A 27,862-nucleotide genomic window follows, 5' to 3' on the forward strand; every position below is an offset into this window, starting at 1 on the left:
CATTATCCTGCCCCTCCACTTATGGGTTCACAGTATGGAGGTAATCATTTAGCCTCCATAACTACTCAAGTAATCATGAGTCTTGTTTGCTTCCTCTTTAAGATGAGAACTGAAGCAAACACTTGAAAGGATGTTTTAAGAGACTGAAGGAGATAAAGTTATGTGAAAATATTCTATAATGTCTGGCACTTGGAAGGTACGGGGAATGAAGGCAAGCAAAAAATGAAAACGAAACAGGGTAAGAATCATTATGTCAGAGTTGTATTTTTGGAAACAAGTCTATCTCCAGAGATGATCGGGTTATGCAACCCTAAGATGAAAATAAACAAATATTTTTGAGATCATTGTTAACACTTTTGCTGTCATCTTTTGATTCATGCATATACTCTTCAGTTCAGTTCAGTCGCTCAGTCGTGTCCAACTCTTTGCTCATTTACCTGTGAACAAACATTTGAGTGACGCTAAGGTACGAAGCCGGAGAAGGCAATGGCACCCGACTCCAGTACTCTTGCCTGGAAAATCCCATGGATGGAGGAGCCTGGTAGGCTGCAGTCCATGGGGTTGCGAAGAGTCAGACACGACTGAGTGACTTCACTTTCACTTTTCACTTTTATGCATTGGAGAAGGAAATGGCAACCCACTCCAGTGTTCTTGCCTGGAGAATCCCAGGGATGGGGTTGCACAGAGTCAGACACGACTGAAGTGACTTAGCAGCAGCAAGGTACCAAGCTGGGTTTCCCAGGTGGCTCAGTGGTAAAGAATCTGCCTACCAATGCAGGAGACATGGGTTCAATCCCTGGGTCAGGAAGATCCCCTGGAGAAGGAAATGGCAACCCACTGGGAAATCTCATGGATAGAGGAGCACGGCAGGCTACAGTCCATGTGGTCACAAAAAGAGTTGAACATGACTTAGCGACTCAACAATGACAAAGTACCAAGCTAGGTGCCAGAGATAAAACAAAGTATCAGACCAGCCCCTGTTCTCCATGTTCTCATTTGTAAAGTTAAGAAATTGAGACAGATAAACAATTTGTTTTCTTTCATTTTTGATATTTAGGGTTTGATATTAGTGAGATATATATATATATTTGATATTTTAGGATTTGATTATTACTGATATTAATGATATGTGTAAACATATATATTTATATATAATTGCTATTGTCTTAGCCTGGACTGCTGTAACAAAACACTATAGACTGGGGAGCTTTAACAACAGATGTTTATTTTTCATAGTCTTAGAGACTGGGAAGTTTAAAATTAAGATGTTAGCAGACTTAGTTGTTGGCAAGGGTTCTACCTGGTTGGCAGATGGCCACCATATTGATCTGTGCTCATGTGACCTCTTCTCTTTGCACCTGTGTGATCTATCTGTTTTCTTCTTATAAGGGCACAGGTCCCATCATGAGTGTCTCATTCACAGTGTCCCATTTTTAATACCTGAAAAGTGTTAGTTGCTCAGTAGTGTCTGACTCTTTGCGACCCCATGGACTGTAGACCATCAGGCTCCTCTGCCCATGGAATTCTCCAGACAAGAATACTGGAATGGGTTGCCACTTCCTACTCCAGGGGATCTTCCCAACCCAAGGTTCGAACCCCAGTCTCTCACATTGCAGGCAGATTCTTTACCATCTGAGCCACAAGGGAAGCCCCATCTAAAGCTAATTATCTCCTGGGGCTTCCCTGGAGGTTCAGTGGTTAAGATTTTAACTTCCAACACAGTGGGTATATGGTTGATCCCTGGTCAGGCAGCTAAGATCCCACATGTCTTATAGCTAAAAAACCAAAACACCAAAACCACATAAAGCAGAATCAATATTGTAACAAATTTTAAAAAGACTTTGAAAATGGTCCACATCAAAAAAATCTTGAAAAAAAATTAAGCCAGTTACCTCTCAGAATAATTACCTCCCAATTCCACATACCATCACTTTGGAGGTTAGGGCTTCAATATGTGAATTTGGGGGGAACATAACACCTTTAGCCCCTAACACCTGCATGGTACTGTCATTAAGACAGAAGTTTTATAGGATTTTCTCATGCTCAAAGTAGCCTTCGTTTGATAGTTATTAGTGCTCTTACTTTACAGATAGAAGCTGAGGCTCAGAGAGGTGAAATTAATTGACCCAAAGTCCTATAACCACGGAGTGGCAGGGGCAGAATTCTGACATACAGTTTTCTGTGTGACTGGCCATCCTGGGCTCTCTCAGCCATCTAACATGATACCTTTTAATGCCATTAAAGGAAGATGGACAGAGCATCATTCAGATGAGATGTGGACAGGGTTAGTCACTTGGTGAAGGGAGGACTGTTCTTTGGATCAGGAGAAATACATTAAAACTTTTTTTAAACATGTGAAAGACACTTTGTATTGGGAAAGATAGCATTTTGGGGAATGCTGTTGTTTGTCACACAATCAGCTCTCACTTCAGGTATCTTGAAAAAATGTTGAGATCATGAAAACATAGAGCTGTTTAACTGATCCATCCCATCTTGGATGCATCCTGTTAGTCTTGGAAGCTTCTTGGATAGATTTGTTATAGAATGGCTGTGTGTGTGTAGCTTCCAGCGGTGTGGGATTTTTGTTTCCTTTTTTCAGAACCCATTGATCAAACTCTGTGTTTACACTTTTACTGAATCCGCCTGCAGTGCCTGAGACACAGGAGATGCGGGTTCAGTTCCTGGGTCAGAAGACCCCCCGGAGGAGAAAATGGCAACCCACTCTGGTATTCTTGCCTGGAGAATTCCGTGGACAGAGAAGTCTGGAGGGCTACAGTCCATGGGGTTGCAAAGAGTTGGTCCTGACTGAGTGGCTGACCACGAGCATGAACAACACTGACTGGATAAACCGTGTTGCAATAGCCTAGTCTGTGGACACCACAAAGACTGTGGAGCTCAGTGGAGTTACTTAGGAATTCTGTCCTCATATATGTGCTCTCTGGTTTTAATTTTTTCATGCAAGGGGGAATATTTACACAATTTTTTCCATTTTTTTTTTCATGGTTTCAAAATGGGGATTAAAAAGCTCCATTTTTGAATTTTTTATGTTTCACAACTTTGATTTTCTCTAAGAAATATTACTCAGAAGAAGGTCCATACTGTGCTTTCTTAGCCAATGATATTCTTAGAAGGAACAGAGAAGATATTCAGTTTACATATTTGCTTCTTGCTTGTCGCGGATTGGGCTGCAGCTGCCATGTATCTATACAGAGGCCACATTACGGTGCTGTTGGAAGGAGGCTTGCTGTCCCTACTTGAACCCAAGCCAGAGATGCAGGTATTCAGTGCCATGTCCCCTTGGAGGTCTCACTTCCACATTTGCATACCTCAGGCGTGGGTTATCAACATTCTGGCTTCTCTTATTCTGTGGGACCTTGGAGAATTTCAGATCCTAATTACTAGGGACATCAAAAATGTCAAATCCTCTGAATCCTTTTTATTCCTCCTTTATATCCCAGCGTACCTACTGCTTCTCTGTAACAGCAACACTCAAGCCTTGTGGCTTTAACAACGTGCATCTTCCTGAAAGGCATGTCAATTGTCCTTGCATCCTCACTGTCTGACATAATGCTAACACATAGGCTCAATGAGTAATTGCTAAACTAAGTTAAACTGTATCGCCACAGACATGGCAATAGAAATAGAAATGGCAAAAAGACAGCAGATATTATAGAGATAGAATGGCAAAGCTTGACAGTGATTATTAAATGCTGGGTATGAAAGAAAATTCAAGTGTGAAAAATAGACTGACACAACAAGCTGGATGTCAGAGATGAAACAGTGATAAGTTTAATGATATAATGATAGATACAGTTTATGGAGCAATTACTGTGTTCTAGACACTGTGATAACTGCTTTATATGCATTGTCTCACTGAATCTTGATACAATAACCTGTTTTTTTAAAATTACTGGGATATAGCTGATTTACAATGTTCTGTTAGTTTCAGATGTATACCAAAGTGAATCTGTTATACATATATCCACTCTTTTTAGATTGTTTTCCTATATAGGCCGTTACAGGGTATTGGGCAGACTTCCCTGTGCTACAGATAATAGGTCTATACTGGTCATCTATCTGATATATAATAATATGTGTCAATCCCAGGCTTTCAATTTATCCCTCTCCCCTCGTTACCCACTGGTAAACATAAATTTAATTTCTCCATCTGTAACTCTATTTCAGTTTTGGAGATAAATTCATTTGTAGTCTTTTTAAAGAGTCTGCATGTAAGTAATATCATGAATTTGTCTTTGTGTGTTGGTTTAGTTCAATATTATAATCTCTAGGTCCATCCATGTTGCTAACAATGGTGTTATTTTGTCCTTTTTGTGGCTGAGTGATATTCCTTTATGGTGTGTGTGTAGGCTAATGAGAGTGGGGAAAAGAAGAAGAAATCGACTTTTGAAACACAGTGTAATAAATGCTTGAGTAGCTGTGGTCATAGCACCTAACAGGGAAACTAGTGGTGACAGCAAGTGGTATTCTAGTTTAACTCTAAAGCAGATATTTGCTCACTATCAAATTCTAGTATATTTTGGTACAAAGGAAAAGTGATTGAAATTTAGGAAACTTGGGTTCTAAGTTTCCTAAAACAAACACACACATGTATACACACATACGTGTATATACATGTATATATCAGTTTAGTCGCTCAGTCGTGTCCAACTCTTTGCGACCCTGTGAACCGCAGCACACCAGACCTCCCTGTCCATCACAAACTCCTGGAGCCTACCCAAACTCATGTCCATTGAGTCAGTGATGACATCCAACCATCTCATCCTCTGTCATCCCCTTCTTCTCCTGCCCTCAATCTTTCCCAGCATCACAGTCTTTTCAAATGAGTCAATTCTTCGCATGAGGTGGCCAAAGTATTGGAGTTTCAGCTTCAGCCTCAGTTCCTTCCAATGAACGCCCAGGAATAATCTCCTTTTGGATGGGCTGGTTGGATCTCCTTGCAGTCCACCGGACTCTCAAGAGTCTTCTTGAGTCAACACCACAGTTCAAAAGCATCAATTCTTCGGCACTCAGCTTTCTTTATAGTCCAACTCTCACATCCATACATGACTACTGGAAAAACCATAGCCTTGACTAGATGGACCTTTGCTGGCAAAGTAATGTCTCTGCTTTTTAATATGCTGTCTAGGTTGGTCATAACTTTTCTTTCAATGAGTAAGCATCTTTTAATTTCATGGCTGTAATTACCATCTGCAGTGATTTTGGAGCCCCCCAAAATAAAATCTGACAGTTTCCACTGTTTCCCCATCTATTTGCCATGAAATGATGGAACCAGATGCCTTGATCTTAGTTTTCTGAATGTTGAGCTCTAAGCCAACTTTTTCACTCTCCTCTTTCACCAAGAGGCTCTTTAGTTCTTCTTCACTTTCTGTCATAAGGGTGGTCTCATCTGCATATCTGAGGTTATTGATATTTCTCCCGGCAATCTTGATTCCAGCTTGTGCTTCATCCAGCCCAGCGTTTCTCATGATGTACTCGGCATATAAGTTAAATAAGCAGGGTGACAATATACAGCCTTGACGTGCTCCTTTCCCTATTGGAAGCAGTGTGTTGTTCCATGTCCAGTTCTAACTGTTGCTTCCCAACCTGCATACAGGTTTCTCAAGAGGCAGGTCAGGTGGTCTGGTATTCCCATCTTTTGAAGAATTATCCGCAATTTATTGTGATCCACACAGTCAAAGGCTTTGGCATAGTCAATAAAGCAATAATTTATGGACTTAGTTTTAAATATTATTCCATTTACAAAAAATAAAAGTAAGTGTAATTGGAATTCTTAGCAGTCAACAAAGAGATCCTAGATCTATTTTCAGATAAAGAAGTGAAAGTATTAGTTGCTCAGTTGTTTTCGACTCTTTGTGAAGCTATGTACTTTAGCCCGCCAGGCTCCTCTGTCCATAGAATGCTCCAGACAAGAATACTGGAGTGGGTTGCCATTTCCTTCTCCAGGGCATCTTCCCAACACAGGGATGGAACCCTGGTCTCTTTCATGACAACCAGGTTCTTTACCATCTGAGCCGCCAGAGGAGCCTTTTCGTCTAAGTTACTCTTAACATGTAGTGGATTTTACTGTCTTTTAATCAAATGCATGCTTTTATCATTTGTCCTTAATATGCTACATTTTAAAATTCAGTACTGTTTCTTCCTAACTAAAATGAACTTTCTGAGTTCTAAATCTTTTAATCCAACTTGTCACTATGAATTACACATTTTACAAACATACCTTCTTGTTTTTTAAACATCAGGCAGAATTCTTAAAAGAGCATTTTAGTTTCCTATGTAGGAAGTCATTTGTTTATAAATGTATCGTCTATGTGGTGAGATTTTATAAACCCTAACACACATGTGCTCACACACACACACACACACACACTTTCTCCATGCTGTCTGAAATCCATGTTTGTAAAGCAGTGAAATTACCATGGAGCTTAGCCTTATCTGTAGGGAGATAGCTGAGGTCTCTTGAGGCCAAAATGCAGGAATGAAAAAGGCAGATAAAGTCTCAAAATTGGAATGTAATCAATTCTGGAAGTACTCTTTCACCAAGTAATCTTAAGCGTAAGCTGTCTGTTACTGTTGGTATGAAGAGAATGCTGTCATTGTGTGCTAAGGCATTGAACTAATTACCCTTGACCTGCCTTTGAGTCACTTAGTGTGATTTTTTGAAATGCTTAGGATCGTGCTTATCATTTTAAACAATGCATTAATGGTATCCAAATATTATCTTAGTGGCAGAATGAAAAGCAAACTGACAATTTAATTTTCCCTGTTCTTTTTTTTTTTTTTTCCTCTAAATCAACTTGATGTAAACTGCTCAGGCTGAATAGTCTTGTACTAGATAAATACAGTAGCAGGTTAGACTCATCAGAATTTTGAAGCTGGGGAAAAAGTAACCTTGGAGAAAATTTACTTTCTTCGTTTTAGCAGCAGAGAATGTTCTCATGACGTTTTTGTGGGTTTTTTTCCTCCATTGCTAGTTCTTTTTGGAATATAATTACACTGTTGTGTTAGTTGCTGCCGGCAGTGAATGAATCAGCGATATGTGTGCACACATCCCCTCCCTCCTACCCTGCCATCCCACCCATCTGGGTCATCACAGGGCGGAGCTTCCTGTGCTGTGGAGTAGCTTCCCAACTAGCTGTCTGTTTTACACAATTAGTGCACTTACGTCACTGCTAATCTCCCAGTTTGTCTTACCCTGCAATTCCCCCTCCATGTCCACTTGCCTATATTCAATGTCTGCATCTCTGTTCCCACCCTGGAAATTACTTCCCTGGGGGCTCAGACGATAAAGCGTCTGCCTACAATGCGGGAGACCCGGGTTCAATCCCTGGGTTGGGAAGATCTCCTGGAGAAGGAAATGGCAACTCACTCCAGTATTCTTGCCTAGAAAATCCCATGGACGGAGGAGCCTGGTAGACTACAGTCAATAAAGTTGCAAAGAGTCGGACATGACTGAGTGACTTCCCTTTCACTTTTTTTTCACTTTTCACCTTTTTTCTAGATTCCACATATATGTGTTAATATATGATATTTGCTTTTCTCTTTCTGACTTACTTCACTCTGTATGACAGACTCTAAGTCCATCCATGTCTCTACAAGTCAAATTAATGTAAAAGCTCACTATATGTAAGGGCATTGATACCGACCAGGGTTCTTGGCCTTCCTTAATCGATATAAACTGATGACAGGTCAGACAAGAAATTCAGACAAGGCTTTATTGGGGCAGCTGCTGCAGCAGTGGGGAGGAAGAACAAACAGCAGACTACCTTGCTCACTTCCCAAGAAGAGGGGTGAGCTGGGTGCTTATATGGGGTGAGCGTAGCTGTGTGTCCAGGGGTTGAGTCGGAGATGCTCCTCTGGCAGTGATGAGTGCAGGGGGCATGCACAGTGCCCTGGTTTTGCTCCCAATGCCTTGTCTGTCTCCTGCTTCTTCAGAAGTGGCGGCTGGGATGTTTTGGTCTTTTTGTATCTTATTGTCCACGCATGCTGCATGCCGAGTAGCTTTAGTCGTGTCCGACTCTTTGCAACCCTATGGACCGCAACCCACCAGGCTCCTCTGTCCATGGAATTCTCTAGGCAGGAATACTGGAGTGGGTTGCCATGTCCTTCTCCAGGGTATCTTCTCGACCCAGGGATCGAACTTGTGTCTCTTCCATCTCTGGCATTAGCATTGGCAGGCAGGTTCTTTACCACTTGCTACCTAGGGAGCCCCAGTGCTCATGCACACAGTTGTCTTCAGTTCCTTATAGTTTCCTTGTATTTTGCTGCGCAGGGAGATGTATGTCCACACTCAAACACTGCATCAAAGGGTCCCAGGTCCCAGCCTGTCTCAGCAATATTTTCCTTGAAGGTACTAAAGGGTTAGAGAGTAACATCACCACCACCATCCCTTCTCCAGCAACATGAGAAGAGGTTCCAAAGACTGATGGATTAGATTCCAATTTAACCTCCTAAGTTCTCAGAGTAAGAAATTGAAGTCAGGAAAAGTTCAGTTACCGGTTCCGTTTCCGTAGTCTGACCTGTAGTAGAGCCAGACCCAGCAATCCGAGTTCCTGACTCTCCTTTTTCACATGCAGTGGTTCCCCCAGGTCACCCTGTTTGCATTCCTCCTTCACCAGGCTTGCTGTAGGAACTTGGTATTCCTCTCAGGTTTATGTACTCTTGTCACCACCAACAAGAAGCTTTTCTCTGAAGTTCTTCCAAGACTTGGTGGAGAAATAGCCTAAAAGAAACAGAAAAGCATGATAAAATGTTTGCCTGCTATAAATGTTTTATGCAAGCTCTTGAGTTTCCTGTGGGTTCTATTATTTAAAGCTATCATGGTGAGCGCCTCCCAGAGGGGAAATTTTTAATTAATATCATTTTTATCATGAACATTTTAAAAAGACAAAATGAATGAAGCTATATCTAACTTTTATAATCATGACATATATTAGAATGTTTGCTTCTAGAATCTTTTGCCAATTGTTCCAGAAAAATCACCCTATTAATCTTGTGAAAATAACCCATGAATGAAAAAATCATCCTAAATCTCAGCATTCCATTTATCTATATACATACATAGTTGGATGGTTAGGTAGAAATATGTTTAGAACAATGTGATGCAGTTATAGATTCTGCTTTTTTGCTTTTTTTCTTTCCTTTTTTTTTTTTTTTTTTTACAGTTCATGCTTTATTTAAAGGCATAATTGATTAAATTCCTGCTCTGAAAGATAACATCTAGAAATTAGCATGAGAGATTAGCAGTCTCATCCATCCTCTCATATCCCTACCTTCTGAGTTTGGGAGTTATATTCTGTTCAGGTTTACGACAATCTGTAAAAATTATTTATCTCTTTATTTATTTCTGACTGTGAGTCTTCACGGCCGCACAGGCTTTTCTCTAGTTGTGAGCAGGGACCACTCTGTAGTTGTCGTGGGCAGGCTCCTCACTGCAGTGGCCTCTCTCGTTGCGGAGCATGGGCTCTAGGGTGAATGGGCTCAGTAGTTGCAGCTCCTGGGCTCGAGAGCCCAGGCTCAATAACTATGGCCCACGGGCTTAGTTCCTCCATGGCATGTGCGATATTCCTGGACCAGGGATCAAATCCACATTTCCTGCATTGTCCAGCAGATTCTTTACCACTGAACCACCAGGAAGGCTCGGTTTATGACAATTGATTTACTTTCAATAAACATTATTTCTACTGTGTTTACTTTTATTTCTGCATGGAGATACAGTCAGTCTTCCTCACCAGTCCTTTTATCACAAAATGCCTATCTTTTACTTTTGAGGATACTCTTATTTGCCTGGGTTTTGTTGTCAGTCTTACTTTAGAAAGTTCTATATAGTTGATTAAATTCCTGCTATGAAAGATAACATCTAGGAATTAGCATGAGAGATTAGCAATCTCATCCATCCTTTCATAGTCCTACCTTCTGAGTTTGGGAGTTCTGTTCTGTTCAGGTTTACAACAATACTACTGCTTAATTATCTTCTGACACCGGCCATTACTATAATGGGAATCCGATTCCACCTCACTCTTTATAGAGGTGTTTTGATTTTGACTTTTCTGTCTGGATGTTCAAATGATGATTTATCCTCCAGTTTCAATATCTCAAATAAGATATGTCTCACAATTGAGGATGATGCATTCAATTTCCAAGGAAAATGGTATCATCTTTCAGCCTAAAAATTCTGATTTATTTTTCAGGGGAAATTTCCTATTATCCTGTCTTTGCATGTATCATCTGTTCTGTTTGTGATCTTGCTACATAAAGATGCCAGTATCTCAACATGAAGTCGTCTTTGCTTGGCTTCTTTCTATACAAGCTTTTCCTAATTACTTTAGACTCTGCCTTTCTGCTTTAAAATCACGGCAGTTAGCTCAAGTCTCCAACACATTGGTAATTTGGTTTTTAGTGGTGTCAGTTATGTTCCTTGTACTTTCCAGTTTAAGCATTGGCTCTCTAATGATGTTGTTTTGCTCCTTGATTTGTTTCCTTGGGCCTGATATCTCTCCTTTCCTTTCATTCTGTTGTTTTTCATCTAGCCTTTGACCCCTACTGTTGACTTTATTTTCCTAATATAAAATCCATTGTCTGAAACAACTTGAAAAGTTTATCTCTGTTTCTACCCTTAGGTTTTCTTTTCTTCTTGGTCGAGTATTTTGCTTTTCTCCCTTCTTCCCCTGCACCTGTGTTTCTCTCCCCACCCCTCACTTCTCTCATTATTCTTGCTTATAATTTATTCCCATATTTCCCACGTGTGCCTTTTATCTTGCTCATGTGTGGGTGACTCTGTTTAGACACTCTTTGCTGTAATTTAGTGGAAGCCACTTCTAGACTTATTTACCACCTTGCCTTGAGACCCTTTGAGCTCCAGTCTGAAGTACTGGATGGTTCAGGTTTTATTAAGTAGTTAATACCTGGGTGGAATTGTTAGGGTGTGAGTTCAGTTGAAGCAGCATTCAGCCTCTTTAAGAGCACCCAGCTTTGTTGGCTGATTCTGTCTTACATTCTCTTCCATAGAGGAAGGGCTGGTCTTAAGATTTAGAGCTATTTCCGTGTCTCCTCGATCAGAAAAGGAAGGAAAAACTTAAGACTCTGTAAGTTTTGTATTGATTCAGTTTTAGAGGTATTACTGATATTCTTAGTTTTTTTCCCCCAAAGTCCAGGGAAGTTTCTGCCATTTAAGGACAGAGAAGGAACTAAATCCTGCTCTTTCTCCTCTATTCCAGAAACATCGATTTTGATTTTTTTTTTTCCTTTTGCAATTGATTGCTTTCTTTTCTCTGGTTGCTGTGGTTGATGTGTGTGTGTGTGTGTGTGTGTGTGTGTACACATGCATACACTAGGACTTTTACTTTCAGTAGGTATTGAGGAAGGGAAGTTAGTTAGTGTTAGAATCCAACATCTTCTCAGTTAAATGTTTGTGCTGGAAGATTCCCTCACCTAAAGTTGAAAACTGGACAAGAGAAGTGTTTATAAGTTATACATGTATGGGGATATAATTTTGCATATCTGTGTATACATATCATTTTAAAAATAGGTATTCTATGTGATTGTATAGCTTACATAGAATTACATAATATACAGAGATGTATATAAATATATAGAAGTAAATGTATTTAATATGTGTTTATATGTATATACATGCATGCACACACAAACATAGCTGTTGGAGACTTGTCAATAGTTACTAAAGGAGACTGATAGCACACAAATCAAGTTTCCAAAGACATGGTGATAACACAGGTAAGCATATAGAATTCAGACCCTGAGATCAATCCTCCTATCATTTTTATCACCGGTTTGAGCCTCAGAACATCCTTTCCCATTTTGGTCCTAAGCTCTCCAATTAAAAAAGAGAAATGGAAGGCTCAATCTGGATTTAGAGAGAAGCAACCCTGATTATAGAAACAGCTGAAACTGAGGAATGGTAGTGGGATTCTTTGCCTGGATAAAGAAAAGTGTGACAAGAGATCTAAAATAGTTTCCAAACACATATCGGAAAAAAAGAAAGAAAGAAAAACAGACATAAACACAACACTATAGTAAAAGTTGCAGATCAGATGTTCTTCACCCCCACAGGACACAGTCTAGAAGTTTTATACAGGAGCTCACATTTTTTGGCATATTGTGCCTCCAATAAAAAGTACCAATGGGAAAGAAGGTAAAATCAGAGGGTCTCAAAGTTTGTTTCTGTAAGATGATTAAAATATCTTCTTTGCCAGCTACAACTGAATTAGTTGTAGTCTGATGCTTAGAATATTCTCTTGTTGTCATTGGCATTGACTTTAGAAGAAAAGTCTATCCTTATTCTTAAGTGTTGTTCCTCACCTGGCTTTCCCATAGCTCTTACCCGTTTGCAGTCAAAAAGTGGCAATGCCCAAGCACTGGCCTATGAAGACTAAACCCTACACATGCCTGTTTATCTTGTATATATCTATTAGCACCCATCTCATGTGTGGTCTTGGGGACAGAAACAGAGGTAAGGCTGCCCCTGTCCTTAAGTTAAGAATTTAGTGGGTTTGCATCTGCATTGATGCCACAATGGGATGAATTGTTGTCTCATCATGTAGTTCTTCTGTCATGTAATTTTCAATAATGATATATTTACTTCTGCTTGAGAAACATGTATATAATTAAATATATCACTTAGGCTTAGACATGTGTCAGGGGAAAAGATAATGTACATTCTGGCAGTTTTTAAGAAGACCCAAATATCCCACCCCACCCCTCAAAAATTGAAACATTTTTTTGAATAGGAAATGCTACAAATAAAGTCCATAGCTTAATGCTCATTTTTCTAGAACAGTGGGAGCCCAGTCAATATTAGTAATTAGAATGTAACTCATGTCCTTTAATTCCCAATATGGACTATACTTTAGTCATTTAAGGCTTGAACCAACGTTACCCCAACCTAATTTTTTTTAACAGAGTACAAACAGCTATGGGGGTTCTCTGATGGCTCAAATGGTAAAGAATCCACCTGCAATACGGGAGACCGAGGTTCAGTCCCTGGGTTGAAAGGATCCCCTGGAGAAGGGAATGACTACCCACTCCGGTATTCTTGCCGGGAGAATTCCACTGACAGAGGAGCCTGGCGGGCTGTAGTCCTTGGGGTTGCAAAAAGTTGGACAGGACTGAGTGACTAACACTTTCAGTTGCACAGACAGGTATGTGTAAGAGACAGCTTAAATAGAGAACGAAATGCAAATCTCAGCATCTAGTCCTTTTGGGGAGGACAAATGTGTAGGTCAGAAGGAGCAAACTAGAGGGATGTTAAGTAGACTTCAAGTCACTTGTCACATAAGAAAAAGCCTGGAGAGAAGTATTGAATTGGGCAGAGGTAATACCACCCTTATGGCAGAAAGTGAAGAGGAACTAAAAAGTCTCTTGAAAGTGAAGGAGGAGAGTGAAAAAGTTGGCTTAAAACTCAACATTCAGAAAACTAAGATCATGGCATCTGGTCCCATCACTTCATGGGAAATAGATGGGGAAACAATGGAAACAGTGTCAGACTTTATTTCTGGGGGCTCCAAAATCACTGCAAATGGTGATTACAGCCATGAAATTAAAAGATGCTTACTGCTTGGAAGGAAAGTTATGACCAACCTAGATAGCATATTTAAAAGCAGAGACATTACTTTGCCAACAAAGGTCCATCTAGTCAAGGCTATGGTTTTTCCAGTAGTCATGTTATGGATGGTGAGAGTTGGACGGTGAAGAAAGCTGAGCACCGAAGAATTGATGCTTTTAAACTGTGGTGTTGGAGAAGACTCTTGAGAGTCCCTTGGACTGCAAGGAGATCCAACCAGTCCATCCTAGAGGAGGTCAGTCCTGGGTGTTCATTGGAAGGACTGATGTTGAAGCTGAAACTCCAATACTTTGGCCACCTCATGCAAAGAGTTGACTTATTAGAAAAGACCCTATTGCTGGGAAGGATTGGGGGCAGGAGGAGAAGGACGACAGAGGATGAGATGGCTGGATGGCATCACCGACTCGATGGACATGGGTTTAGGTAGACTCTGGGAGTTTGTGATGGACAGGGAGGCCTGGCGTGCTGCAGTCCATGGGGTCGCAAAGAGTCGGACACAACTGAGCAACTGAACTGAACTGAACTGAACTAATACTGTATCACCCAGCTCCTTTTTAAAAAAAGGACATAATGCATTTAAAGATCAGATTAGCTGAAAGAAAGTTACTTTGGTGATACAGGTGGGTGTAGAAAAAATTGAAACTATGGGATAAAAGAGCTATTTCTAATTTTTTTTTTCCATTTATTTTTATTAGTTGGAGGCTAATTACTTTACAATATTGTAGTGGTTTTTGCCATACATTGACATGAATCAGCCATGGATTTACATGTGTTCCCCATCCCGATCCCTCCTCCCACCTCCCTCTCCACCCAGTTCCTCTGGGTCTTCCCAGTGCACCAGGCCCGAGCACTTGTCTTATGCGTCCAGCCTGGGCTGGTGATCTGTTTCACCCTAGATAATATACATGTTTCAGTGCTGTTCTCTTGAAACATCCCACCCTCGCCTTCTCCCACAGAGTCCAAAAGTCTGTTCTGTACATCTGTGTCTCTTTTTCTGTTTTGCATATAGGGTTATCATTATCATCTTTCTAAATTCCATATATATGTGTTACTATACTGTATTGGTCTTTATCTTTCTGGCTTACTTCACTCTGTATAATGGGCTCCAGTTTCATCCATCTCATTAGAACTGATTCAGATGAATTCTTTTTAATGGCTGAGTAATATTCCATGGTGTATATGTACCACAGCTTCCATATCCATTCGTCTGCTGATGGGCATCTAGGTTGCTTCCATGTCCTGGCTATTATAAACAGTGCTGCGATGAACATTGGGGTGCACGTGTCTCTTTCAGATCTGGTTTCCTCAGTGTGTATGCCCAGGAGTGGGATTGCTGGGTCATATGGCAGTTCTAATTCCATCTAATTTATAAATGGAATGCCCATTTGAAACATTGTTCCATGAAACTAGGTCTTTATTGAAGTGTGTTTAGCATGGAAGTCTGAATTGTTAAAGAATATCCCCCCTCACCGTGATATGTCCTCTCTAAACCTACATTCAACACCAGATGGCTTCCTTTGTAGTCACTGAGACGTGACTACATTTCAGACTATGACTCCTTTGCTGTTGCTTAGTTGCTAAGTTGTGTCCGACTTTTTGTGACCCCATTCAGGTGAAATCATGTGTTGATGTCTTTGTAAGACTTCACCTGAAAGAACTTGTTTATTTTGGATATAGAGTTAACCCAATTTGGCAGCAATTGTATTTTTGATTTTCAATGTGATTGGGATGTTCAGATATTTTCACTTAAGAGAAGACTAATGGATTGATGGTTTTGAACTGTGGTGTTGGAGAAGACTCTTGAGAGTCCCTGGGACTGCAAGGAGATCAAACCAGTCCATCCTAAAGGAGATCAGTCCTGCGTGTTGATTGGAAGGACTGATGCTGAAGCTGAAACTCCAATACTTCGGCCACCTGATGCGAAGAACTGACTCCTTGGAAAATACCCTAATGCTGGGCAAGACTGAAGGCAGGAGGAGAAGGGGTGACAGAGGGTGAGATGGTTGGATGGCATCACCGACTCGATGGACGTGAGTTTGAGCAAGCTGTGGAAGTTGGTGTTGAACAGGAAAGCCTGCCATGTTGCAGTAAATGGGGTCACAAAGAATCAGACATGTCCGAGCAACTGAACTGAACTGAATGGGTTGATGCCCATTATTACAACATGTTAACTCCAAAAGGTCTGGAGTGGTGGAGAGAGGTGCTCTGCTCCAGTGAAATCAGCTAGCTTTCCACTGTTCTCAGGGTAAAAACTTACCCCTCAAAGATGATGGTAATGTCTATTGTTTTCCTAATAAAAATCTCACCAGTCTTTTTTTTCACCATTCGTATATCATTCACCAGTGATGTGCACTGCCTATTGTTCACTTAAACAATTTGCATTCCTTTAAAGTTTCATTCTTGCACTTTCAAGAGCTGTTGTAAGTCTTTATGATGGAGAGAATCTGCTCAGTGTCAGAGTAATACAGCAAATATTACTTGTGTGTCCTAGAGCAGTATTTTAGAGTTGACCCACATTTATTTTGTACCTAAATAACTGGAATAGAATAGCTAAATACCTTATCTAAAAGTGAAAAGACTAGAATCCAAAATGAAGTAGATTAGGGAGTAATATAGGATGTTACTAAAATACTTGCAAGGTGTCTGTTTGGTGGTGTTTTAGTCACTAAGACATGCCCAACTCTTTTTGTGAACTCATGGACTGTAGCCTGCCAGTCTGCTCAGTTCGTGGGATTTCCCAGGCAAGAATACTTGAGTGGGTTGCCATTTCCTTCTCTGGTGAGTATTCCCAACCCAAGGATCAAACCTGCATCTCCTGCACTGGCAGGCAGATTCTTTTACCTCTGAGCCACCAGAGAAGCCTGAGGCATCTTTTATATAATATAAAAATGCTTAATACCATTTAGGTTGTTGGGGACAACTTAGTTTGGGGCTGAAATTACCAAATGAATTTTACAGAATTCAAATGGTTAGTCTTAGCATAGAAACTCACTTAAAAAAATAATGTAGAGAAAACGTTTACTTGATTTAAGGTGCAATTGTACATCTTTAATGATCATAGAAAGGTCTCTCATCTGTTAGTCATTTCTAAATATGATAGTGCCTTTGAGAACCGAATTATGTTTTTTCCATCTTTCTGTTATAGTCACTATTTCTTCTTCCCTCAGCCCCTAAGTTACAAAAGTTCTCTATATATGTATTTTACATACTTAAGAAGATCCTGAGAAACCAAGGTCTGATGAAAATGTGGCTAATTTATTTCTGGTCATGAATTTTATTCTGTCTAAAGAAGGAAAGTATAATAAAATCAATATCTTGCCTGAAATTGCTGTAGCATTGTACGTGCATATTTAGCAGTTCTCTGAAATGGACTAAAACCGTGTGAATGGAATGATTTGATAAACTTGAAAATTCATGGCACTTCATTTTCATTAGTCATTAGGAAATTGTTGCCCACCAAACAGTTTAAAGTAGTGAGTTATTTCTTCCATAAGAGTGGAAAGGAAGGAGAACTATGTTAATATTCAAAGGGAATTAAAAGAAAAATCATGTGCTTTCAGGAGCCATCTTCACAGTCTGCTTAGTAAGCAATGATGTAGGTGAAAGACATCTAACAGTCATAAGTGGTTTAAAAATTGAGCACAGAGAGAGGGCCCTGCGAAAAGCAAGAAAATCCATTGCCGGCTTCATGAGAAGCGAACTTTCACGGAAGAGTGAATGTTTGAGTTCCCTCTGAAGGAAAACATGGAAATTGTATCAGCTGAGAAATGTAGAGCCAGGCAGGGGTTCATGATCAGAAAAATGCTAAAGAAACATGTCCACACCATCCACAAGTCATATTCACTCATTTGTGCCAGTTTATATTTGTGTTGAGAATCTAGTACTTCAGAGCAGTGAAAGGAATACCTAGGTCCTAAATTCTTGGAAGCAAACCTGAAGTGGGGTGAATTGATCCTAGTCTGCTCATCACAGGAAAGAGAAAGAGAGAGGAGTAGCAGAGGAATAGGAAGGATTACGAGTTTAGAAGAGGAAAGCAGGAACAGAAGAGAATGCCAAACCTCTTTATCTCTCTCTCACTCATAGATATACACACACACATATATATGTATACGTTTATGTATTTATATTTATGTGTGCATGTAAGTGCATGCTCAGTCTTGTGACCCCATGGACTATTGCCCACCAGGCTCCCCTGTTCATTGGATTTCCCACACAAGAATACTGGAGTGAGTTGTCGTTTCCTTCTCCAGGGGATCTTCCCAACTCAAGGATCAAACCCTCATCTCCAAAAAGTCAGAACTTTTTGGTGGCAAAATCATTTTCCATCATAATTTTCCAGTGGTAGAACTATTATAAAATACTTTAGGCACTGGAATCGGCCTGTCTGGCTCTAGAACCTACAAGTTGTGTGGTTTGGAGAAGTTGCTTACACATCACAGTCTCTTCATTTCCAAAATGGGAATAATAGAGCTTGATTCAAAGAGTTGTGGTGCGAATAATAAATTCAAAGTGTTTAGACTAATAACTTGTACAGTCAGTTCTCAATAATTATTGGCTATTGTCTGGTAAATAAATACTTGATCAAAATCTGTGATAAAGTTGGAAATAGAATCCAAGAGATAATAAATGTATCTGCTCAAAGGGATTCAAGAAATATTTCTGATGTTGCTTCATTCTCTGTGAAGTTGGTGAAAGAATGAAGTCTAATATTATTATATAAATTATAATTAAATTTAGCCCTGTATACAATGTTGACACATTATCTATAGGAAATCTCTCAGACACAGTTTTTTCCATATTTTGGCATGTTAATGCATCCTTCTAAACCAGCAAGCCCTGTGAAAGAGTAAAGAATTTAAAAGCTTTTTGGTACTAGAGGCCCAACTATTTAGGTAAAAACAGGAAAATAATACAGGGAATGGGAGGGAAAGAGGGATGAGGCAGTGGGAGATTTGACTTCCAAGATCAATCAGTAGAAAAACTAGGACTTGAGTCCTGGGTTCTTTCCACTGATTCTCTGATTTTTCTAGAAGAAAATGACCATCAAAGATTGCAAACTCACTTCAACTTTAGGGGACAGTTTTGCTGGTAGTGGTTGGAAAGAGCAAGGAATAGTGGTTACTCAAAGAAGCAAAAATTATCGCATTTTACCTACTGGGCATAGCAACAACAAAGACAGAAGTGAAATCTGTCTTTAAAAATATCTATGAAAAACGCATATTTATTTTCAGTGTGAAAAGGAGATCAAGGCTGCTGCTTCCCAAGTTTGTCATCATTTCACGTTCCCAGTGGAAGAAGATGAATATAACTTTTCAAAATTATTTTTATTGGAATATAGTTGATTTATAATGCCATGTTACAACAGAGTGAGTCAGTTTTACATGCACATACATCCACTACTTTTTAGATTCTATTCCCATATAGATCATTACAGAGTATTGAATAGAGTTTTCTGTGCTATTTGCTAAGTTCTTATATAGTTACTTCTTCTCTATATACTGATGGCTTCTCTGATGGCTCAATGGGTGAAGAATCCACCTGCAATGCAGAAGACACAGGAGATGTGGGTTTAATCCCTGAGTCAGGAAGATTTCCTGGAGGGGAAATGACAATCCACTCCAGGATTCTTGCCTGGGAAATCCCATGGTCACGGGAGCCTGGCAGGCTACCGTCCAGAGGGTTGCCAAGAGTCAGACATGACTAAGCTGCTAAGCACAGCTAGAGAAACTTATATATAGTAGTGTTTATATGTCAGTCCCAATATATCCATCTCACATCACTTCTTTAAACCCTAGGAAGGGTTTTGAGGGACCAAGTCTGCAAGAGTCACTAGCAATGGTGTGTTATATTTGTAATTTCCTTTCAATTGCACATTTCAATCACAGTATAACTAGTATTATGGTAATTAAGGCATTAAATTAGTGTATCATGTACCTTGCTGAGAAAATAGTAATACATATAGCAGTGCACTAGAGTAGATAATTACTAGGACAATAGGAATGTGTCCACAGGAAAGATAATGGTCATTTTTAGTACCCTATCACCACAGCCAGTTCTGATGGGGAAGAGTCCATCACATTAACTAAATCCTAATGAAACTCTAGAATTACAGACCCTAAGCTTTCTTGTCTTATACTCTGGGTTTTCTCAGTCATATCATCTCCCCTTTATTTGCTTTATCAGCAGAGCTTCCATAGCTTTATAGAATTCCCAGTGTCATTTATGTAGGTGAATTGGATACAAATACTTGGTTATTCAGAATGTTTATTGTATTTTTTTTTCAACTTTTTTTTTTTAATTCTTTGTTGGCAAAACACCACCATTCACTCAACTGTTTTACTACATTGGGCTGGGTGGGGGGCGAAGTGTATTATGTCCTATAGTAGTTCCTATAAAGTAAACTACAGCTTAGGGGATTAAAGTTGCAAGCATTTTCAATATTTGTCTCTAACTCTGAGAAAAGAGAGCATGCAAGTTCACATCCCCACCCACTCACTTTTTATTTTTTTTTTCTGTCTTTACAGTTCCGCCATGGTTTTTAAATCACCCTTCCAACCTCTATGCCTATGAAAGCATGGATATTGAGTTTGAATGCACAGTCTCTGGGAAGCCTGTGCCCACTGTGAACTGGATGAAGAATGGAGATGTGGTCATTCCTAGTGATTATTTTCAGATAGTGGTAATTATCTTTTTTTCAAATTCGCTTTATGATCCCAGTCATCATCTATTCTGTTTTCAGTTGCTTTTCTTTCCTGGGGTCAAGGGTCCCATTGGGGATTTTTATGATATGTGAAGAAAATTGTTCTAATAAAACAGATGAGTTTTTTAGACTTAGAACTTTCGAGCTAAAAAAAATAGGAATAATCAAACAACCCAGCCCCTTGTTTTACAGAGAAGATTTTAAACCAATAATAAAAAAAATAGAAGGCTTAATACCAATAATTTCTAAATATTTTCACTGGTGATTCTTGGGAGAAAGAAGTTTTGAACCTAGTACTAGACTGTATGAAGCCAAGAATCTCTTAGTTCTTTGACTTTTGCCCATGATAATAAAGCCTTAATAGAATGTGCTACTTATGAATATGGCAGCCTCACTTCGATAATACAGGTGGCCACTCTTTGCTCCTTTGCTACACTTCCAAATAGGACCAGCTGGTCCTTTTTGAGCGGTGCAAGAGGGCAGTAATACCGGTGCCAAAACAGTGGTGGTGACAGTGGTGGAGAAGATATCAAGACCCAGAGATTACACGCTTTGTAATTTAAGAGCATTGAATTAAAGCCAAGAACAATGCTTCTTGTAGTTCCTATATGGTTTAATGTACTCTGTTCCTGTCCTGGATGGAGATAATAGGGATAATTGCATTATATTCACAGAGCTGTTTGAGGTCCTGGTACACAGTGAATGACCCAAGCCTCTCATTATTATTATTGTGCTTGCTGCTGGCAGCAGAAAGTTTTTCTCATTTGAAAATACTCTTTGGAAACTCTCCTTTTGGTTGAGGTCGGCATCAGAGCATCTGAAGTCAGGTGTATGAATAAGAGATATGAAAAGCACTTTTTCAATGTCAAGGAACTTTGCAGCTAAAGAAGGAGGGTTTTGGTCCATTTCTCTTATGTTGGAGATGCAGGTATGACCCTGATAAAGAAGAGTGGTCCTCTAAGCCAGGTCTCCCAGCAGAAGGGAATCCTAGTGTAAGTGCCGCACGGAATTCAGGCACAAACTCTCTCCATGGCTTCATAGTGCCTCTTGCAGGCAGATCGCTCTTCCGTCATCAGTTGACTCTCAGAAACTTTCATCATCTCCTGATCCATGCATTTTGTCATATTATAAGGGCTCTTAAGGAATACATCTATAAAGAATATCTTTATTATGCTTATCATCACTTACTATTTTTCATTTTTAGTTGCATTTAATTGGTTAGGAATAGAGTAAGAAAGGAAAATTAATTTAACTTTTGAATGCCACATCAATCCATTAGTTCCTTTATATGCTATGCTATTTTCTCTATCAGTGAATTAAAAATGACCTGCCAGGGGGCAACATGAAGTGTGTTGTATACGCCTGAAATGTATGCCACTTGCATAGAGAGGAAATTGTTGAGTGCCCTTAAGGATACATGATAAAATGCAACATTTATTTTTTTCTACAGTTTGAATAATCTTTCCCCCAGCACGACCCATTATACCCAACCTATTTAAATGTTTCTTTTCTTAAGGTAAAAAGAAAATGTGCACTATGAGCCCTTTTCACACTAAATTGTGCTTAAAAAATATTTCCCCAATAGCTCCAGATATCTGAGAGCCATTGTCTGTCACACGAGTAACATTTAGCCCAAATAGTAACTTATATGAGAATTGTTAATTAGAAGTTAGTCAGCTTTATCTAAGAATTTTACATTAGCCAAGAATTGACTACAAGACACTAAAAACAATTAAGAATTCCCCATGAGGTAATATTTATCTCTTAATGACTTCAGGGGAAGTGATTTAATACGTCTCACTTACTGAACTAATTCTTACACTATCAAAGATAAACTGAGTTAGGGTAATTAAATGCTATTTCAGATCATTTTATCATCCATCCTTGAAAACTATGGTGGCCCAATTTATATAAAACAGGAGTTAATGTTGCTCTATTTAATTTATGGATTACTGAAGGTGAAACATTTTGTGAAACATCTCGCCGTATAACAAGAACGACATGGGTATAAAATATCCCCCAGAACCTAAAAGGTCACACAATTTAAAAAGATTTTCAGACTTTTTTTTTTTTTCCTCAGTTAAAAACACTTCTAGAAAATGTCCAACCTAGATTTCTTGTCCTTTAGAAGCTGCAAAAATCAGTGTTTTTGTTTCCTTTTGCTTTTTGTTTCTCTCCAGCAGCCTCTGAACCTATTTCCTTCAGTATAAGGGAAAAAGAATGAGATTTCTTTGATACTAACCTCTCTTCCATACATAATAAAGGAATGTTCTGATTACTGCTCATTTAGAATTGGAGGATGATATGCATCCTTGAGAGTATATTTTTCAGCACAGAACTGGGTGAAATTGCTACACATGGATTCAGCAAAGTCTTGGGGCTCTGTGACATTTTCTAGGTGAGTTAGGCCCGATCTGTCAGGCTGAGAATCCTGTTGGCCTCCGTTCTGGCTTTTCTGGGAAGTTGGATTAAAATTCGGTTGTGTTCATCTTGTCACTTAAAGTTTTTTTTGCGTTTTCAAATATTTTACATGCATTTTATTCACACTAGGGAGGAAGCAACCTGCGGATCCTTGGGGTGGTGAAGTCGGATGAGGGCTTTTATCAGTGTGTGGCTGAAAATGAAGCCGGAAACACCCAGACGAGTGCGCAGCTCATTGTCCCTAAGCCTGGTAAGATGAGATGAACTTTGCTCTGGATTTTGTAGTTACTGTTCTGTGTGGTTTATCTGTAAAAATCCATATTGTTTTCCTTGTTCCCAAAGTCAGTTGGAAATTAGAGTTATTTAGTTAATCAAGGTGTGTATCTGCATATTGATGATATATTTGTGCTAGAAAATTATATCTATATCTATTGATATATAGATAAATCGATCCAGTGAGATATGATTATTATGAACAGCAGATACCTCTGGCTATCAAGACAACAACCACTAAATCACTTCCTTCTCCTCTATTTTATGGCTTACCATTCTTTCAGTGTTTCATATGAAATCATATAAAATATAAAAAACATATAAAATCTATATATGGAACATATATATAGCGTGTATATATATAAAAGATAAACATATATATGTATCAGTTCAGTTCAGTTGCTTACTCATGTCAAACTCTGCGACACCATGGACTACAGCACGCCAGGCTTCCCTGTCCATCACCAACTCCTGGAATTTACTCAAACTCATTTCTATTGAGTCGGTGATGCCATCCAACTATCTCATCCTCTGTCATCCCCTCTCCTCCTGCCTTCAATCTTTAAAAGCATCAGGGTCTTTTCAAATGAGTCAGTTCTTCACATCAGGTGCCACAGTATTGGAATTTCAGCTTCAGCATCAGTCCTTCCAACGAATATTCAGGACTGATTTCCTTTAGGATGGACTGGTTTGATCTCCTTGCTGTCTAAGGGACTCTCAAGAGTCTTCTCTAACACCACAGTTGAAAGGCATCAATTCTTTGCCAACAGCTATCTTTATAGTCCTTTACAGACCTTTTCCAGTCCTGTGGCCACTGCTGAAAACTGCTGAGTTTTCCAAATTTGCTGGCATATTGAGTGCAACACTTTCACAGCATCATCATTTAAGATTTGAAATAGCTCAACTGGAATTCCATCATGTCCACTAGCTTTGTTTGTACTGATGCTTCCTAAGGCCCACTTGACCTTGCATCCTGATGTCTGGCTCTAGGTGAGTGACCACACCATCGTGATTATCTGGGTTGCGAAGATCTTTTTTGTACAGTTCCTCTGTGTATTCTTGCCACCTCTTCTTAATATCTTCTCCTTCTGTTAGGTCCATACCATTTCTGTTGTTTATTGTGCTCATCTTTGCATGAAATGTTCGTTTGGTATCTCTAATTTTCTTGAAGAGATCTCTAATCTTTCCCATTCTATTCTTTTCCTCTAGTTCTTTGCACTGATCACTGAGGAAGGCTTTCTATCTCTCCTTGCCATTCTTTGGAGCTCTACATTCAGATGCTTATATCTTTTCTTTTCTACTTTGCCTTTAGCTTTTCTTCTGTTCTCAGCTATTTGTAAGGCCTCCTCAGACAACCATTTTGCCTTTTTGCATTTCTTTTTCTTGGGGAGGGTCTTGATTACTGCCTCCTGTACAATGTCATGAACTTCCATCCATAGTTCTTCAGGCACTCTGTCTATCAGATCTAACCCTTTAATCTATTTGTCACTTCCACTGTTTAATGGTAAGGGATTTGATTTAGGTCTTACCTGAATGGTCTAGTGGTTTTCCATACTTTCTTCAGTTTAATTATGAATTTGGCAATAAGGAGTTCATGATCTGAGTCAGCTCCTGGCCTTGTTTTTACTGACTGTGTAGAGCTTCTCCATCTTTGGCTGCAAAGAATATAACCAATCTGATTTTGGTATTGACCATCTGGTGATGTCCATGTGTAGAATCTTCTCTTGTGTTGTTGGAAAAGGTGTTTGCTATGACCAGTGCATTCTCTTGGCAAAACTATTAGCCTTTGCCCTGCTTCATTCTGAACTCCAAGGCCAAATTTACCTGTTACTCCAGGTATTTCCTGACTTGCCACTTTTGCATTCCAGTCCCCTATAATGAAAAGGACGTCTGTTTCAGGTGTTAGTTCTAGAAGGTCTTGTAGTTCTTCATAGAACTGTTCGGCTTCTTCAGCATTACTGGTAGAGGCATAGACTTGGATTACCGTGATATTGAATGGTTTGCCTTGGAGAGGAACTGAGATCATTCTGTCATTTTTGAGACTGCATCCAAGTACTGCATTTTGGAGTCTTTTGTTGACTATGATGGCTTCTCCATTTCTTCTAAGGGATTCTTGCCCACAGCAGTAGATATAATGGTCATCAGAGTTAAATTCACCCATTCCAGTCCATTTTAGTTTGCTGATTCCTAAAACATCGATATTCACTCTTGCCATCTCCTGTTTGCTGCTGCTGCTGCTAAGTCACTTCAGTTGTGTCCGACTCTGTGCAACCCCATAGACGGCAGCCCACCAGGCTTCTCCATCCCTGGGATTTTCCAGGCAAGAGTACTATAGTGGGATGCCATTGCCTTTTCTGATCTCCTGTTTGACCACTTCCAAATTGTAATGATTCATGGACCTAAATTCCAGGTTCCTATGCAATATGGTTCTTTACAGCATCGGACTTTACTTCCATCACCAGTTACATCCACAACTGGGTGGTGTTTTTGCTTTTGTCTTTGCGTCTTCATTCTTTCTGGAGTTATTTCTCCACTGATCTCCAGTAGCATATTGGGCACCTACCAACCTGGGGAATTCATCTTTCAATGTCTTACCTTTTTGCCTTTTCATACTGTTCATGGGGTTCTCAAGGCAAGAATACTGAAGTGGTTTGCCATTCCCTTCTCCAGTGGACCACATTTTGTCAGAATTCTCCAATATAAACTGTCCATCTTGGGTGGCCCTACACAGCATGGCTCACAGTTTCATTATGTTAGACAAGGCTGTGGTCCATGTGATCAGTTTGATTAGTTTTCTTTGATTGTGCTTTTCATTCTGTCTGCCCTCTGATGGAGAAGGATAAGAGGCTTATGGAAGCTTCCTGATGGGAGAGACTGACTGTGGGGGAAACTGGTCTTTTTCTGATGGGCGGGGCCATGCTCAGTAAATCTTTAATCCAATTTTCTGTTGATGGACCGGGCTATGTTCCCTCCCTGTTGTTTGACCTGAGGCCAAACTGTGGTGGAGATAATGAAGATAATGGCGACCTCCTTCAAGAAGTCCCATGGGTGTACTGATACACTCAGTGCCCCCAACCCTGCGGCAGGCCACCACCGGCTCATGCCTCTGCCAGAGACCCCTGGACACTCACGGGCAAGTCTAGGTCAGCCTCTTTTGGGGTCACTGCTCCTTTCTTCTGGGTCCTGGTGCCCGCAAGTTTCTGTTTGTGCCCTCCAAGAGTCTGTTTCCCCAGTCCTGTGTAAGTTCTGGCAGTTCTATGGTGAGTTAATGGCAACCTCCTCTAAGAGGGCTTCTGCCACACCCAGGTCTGCTGCACCCGGAGCCCTTGCCCCTGCGGCAGGCCACTGCTGACCTGCACCACCACAGGAGACCCCCAAACACAGTTCTGGCTCGGTCTCTGTGGGGTCTCTGGGTCCTTGTGCACACAAGGTTTGTTTGAGACCTCCAAGTGTCTATAGCAGGTATGGGATTTGACTATAAACATGATTTTGCCACTCCTACCATCTTCCTGGGGTTTCTGCTTTGCCCTTAGATGTGGGGTACCTTTTTTTGGTGGGATCCAACATTCTCCTATGTCAGCAAAGTGGGAAAACTCAGCAATGGCCACAGGACTGGAAAAGGTCAGTTTTCATTCCAGTCACAAAGAAAGGCAATGCAAAAGAATGCTCAATCTACCTCACAATTGCACAATTGCTACCTCACACGCTAGCAAAGTAATGCTCAAAATTCTCCAAGCCAGGCTTCAACAGTCTGTGAACCATGAATTTCCAGATGTTCAAGCAGGATTTAGAAAAGGCAGAGGAACCAGAGATCAAATTGCTAACATCCATTGGATCATTGAAAAAGCAAGAGAGTTCCAGAAAAACATCTACTTCTGCTTTATTGACTGTGCCAAAGCCTTTGACTGTGTGGATCACAAGAAACCGTGGAAATTTCTTAAAGAGATGGGAATATCTGACCACCAGACCTGCCTCCTGAGAAAAATGTATGCTGGTCAGGAAGCAACAGTTAGAACTGGACATGGAACAACAGACTGGTTCTAAACTGGGAAAGGAGTAAGTCAAGGCTGTATATTGTCACCCCGTTTATTTAACTTCTATGCAGAGTACATCATGAGAAACTCTGGGCTGGAAGAAGCACAAGCTGGAATTAGATTGCTGGGAGAAGTATCAATAACCTCAGATATGCAGATGACACCACCCTTCTGGCAGAAAGTGATGAGAAACTAAAGAGCCTCTTGATGAAAGTGAAAGAGGAGAGTGAAAAAGTTGGCTTAAAGCTCAACCTTCAGAAAACTAAGATCATGGCATCTGGTCCCATCACTTCATGGTAAATAGATGGGGAAACAATGGAAACAGTGAGAGACTTTTTTTTTTTTTTGAGTTCCAAAAACACTGCAGATGGTGACTGCAGCCATGAAATTAAAAGATGCTTGCTCCTTGGAAGAAAAGTTATGACCAACCTAGACAGTACATTAAAAAGCAGAGACCTTACTTTGCCAACAAAGATATGTCCAGTCAAAGCTATGGTTTTTCCAGTAGTCATGTATGGATGTGAGAGTTGGGCTGTAAAGAAAGCTGAGTGGTGAAGAATTGATGCTTTTGAACTGTGGTGTTGGAGAAGACTCTTGAGAGTCCCTTGGACTGCAAGGAAATCCAACCAGTCCATCCTAAAGGAGATCAGTCCTGGGTGTTCATTGAAAGGACTGATGCTGAAGCTGAAACTCCAATACTTTGGCCACCTCATGTGAAGAGCTGACTCATTTGAAAAGACCCTGATGCTGGGAAATATTGAAGGCAGAGGAGAAGGGGAGGACCGAGGATGAGATGATCAGATGGCATCACTGACTCAATGGACATGAGTTTGAGTA

General features: G+C 40.1%; 1 protein-coding gene across 6 annotated transcripts in view; it reads left to right on the forward strand.

Moving 5' to 3' along the window:
* The window catches only part of DCC (DCC netrin 1 receptor), a 1,219,152-nt gene that overhangs the window by 703,750 nt on the left and 487,540 nt on the right, over positions 1-27,862 (forward strand). For all 6 annotated transcript variants that reach the window (XM_043444495.1, XM_043444496.1, XM_043444497.1 and 3 more), the window contains 2 exons: positions 20,122-20,276; positions 22,848-22,968. In XM_043444495.1, the coding sequence (XP_043300430.1) occupies positions 20,122-20,276; positions 22,848-22,968 (276 nt within the window). The remainder of the gene's footprint in view (positions 1-20,121; positions 20,277-22,847; positions 22,969-27,862) is intronic.

Source organism: Cervus canadensis, chromosome 23 (genome assembly GCF_019320065.1).
Source record: "Cervus canadensis isolate Bull #8, Minnesota chromosome 23, ASM1932006v1, whole genome shotgun sequence".
Classification (NCBI taxonomy): domain Eukaryota; kingdom Metazoa; phylum Chordata; class Mammalia; order Artiodactyla; family Cervidae; genus Cervus; species Cervus canadensis.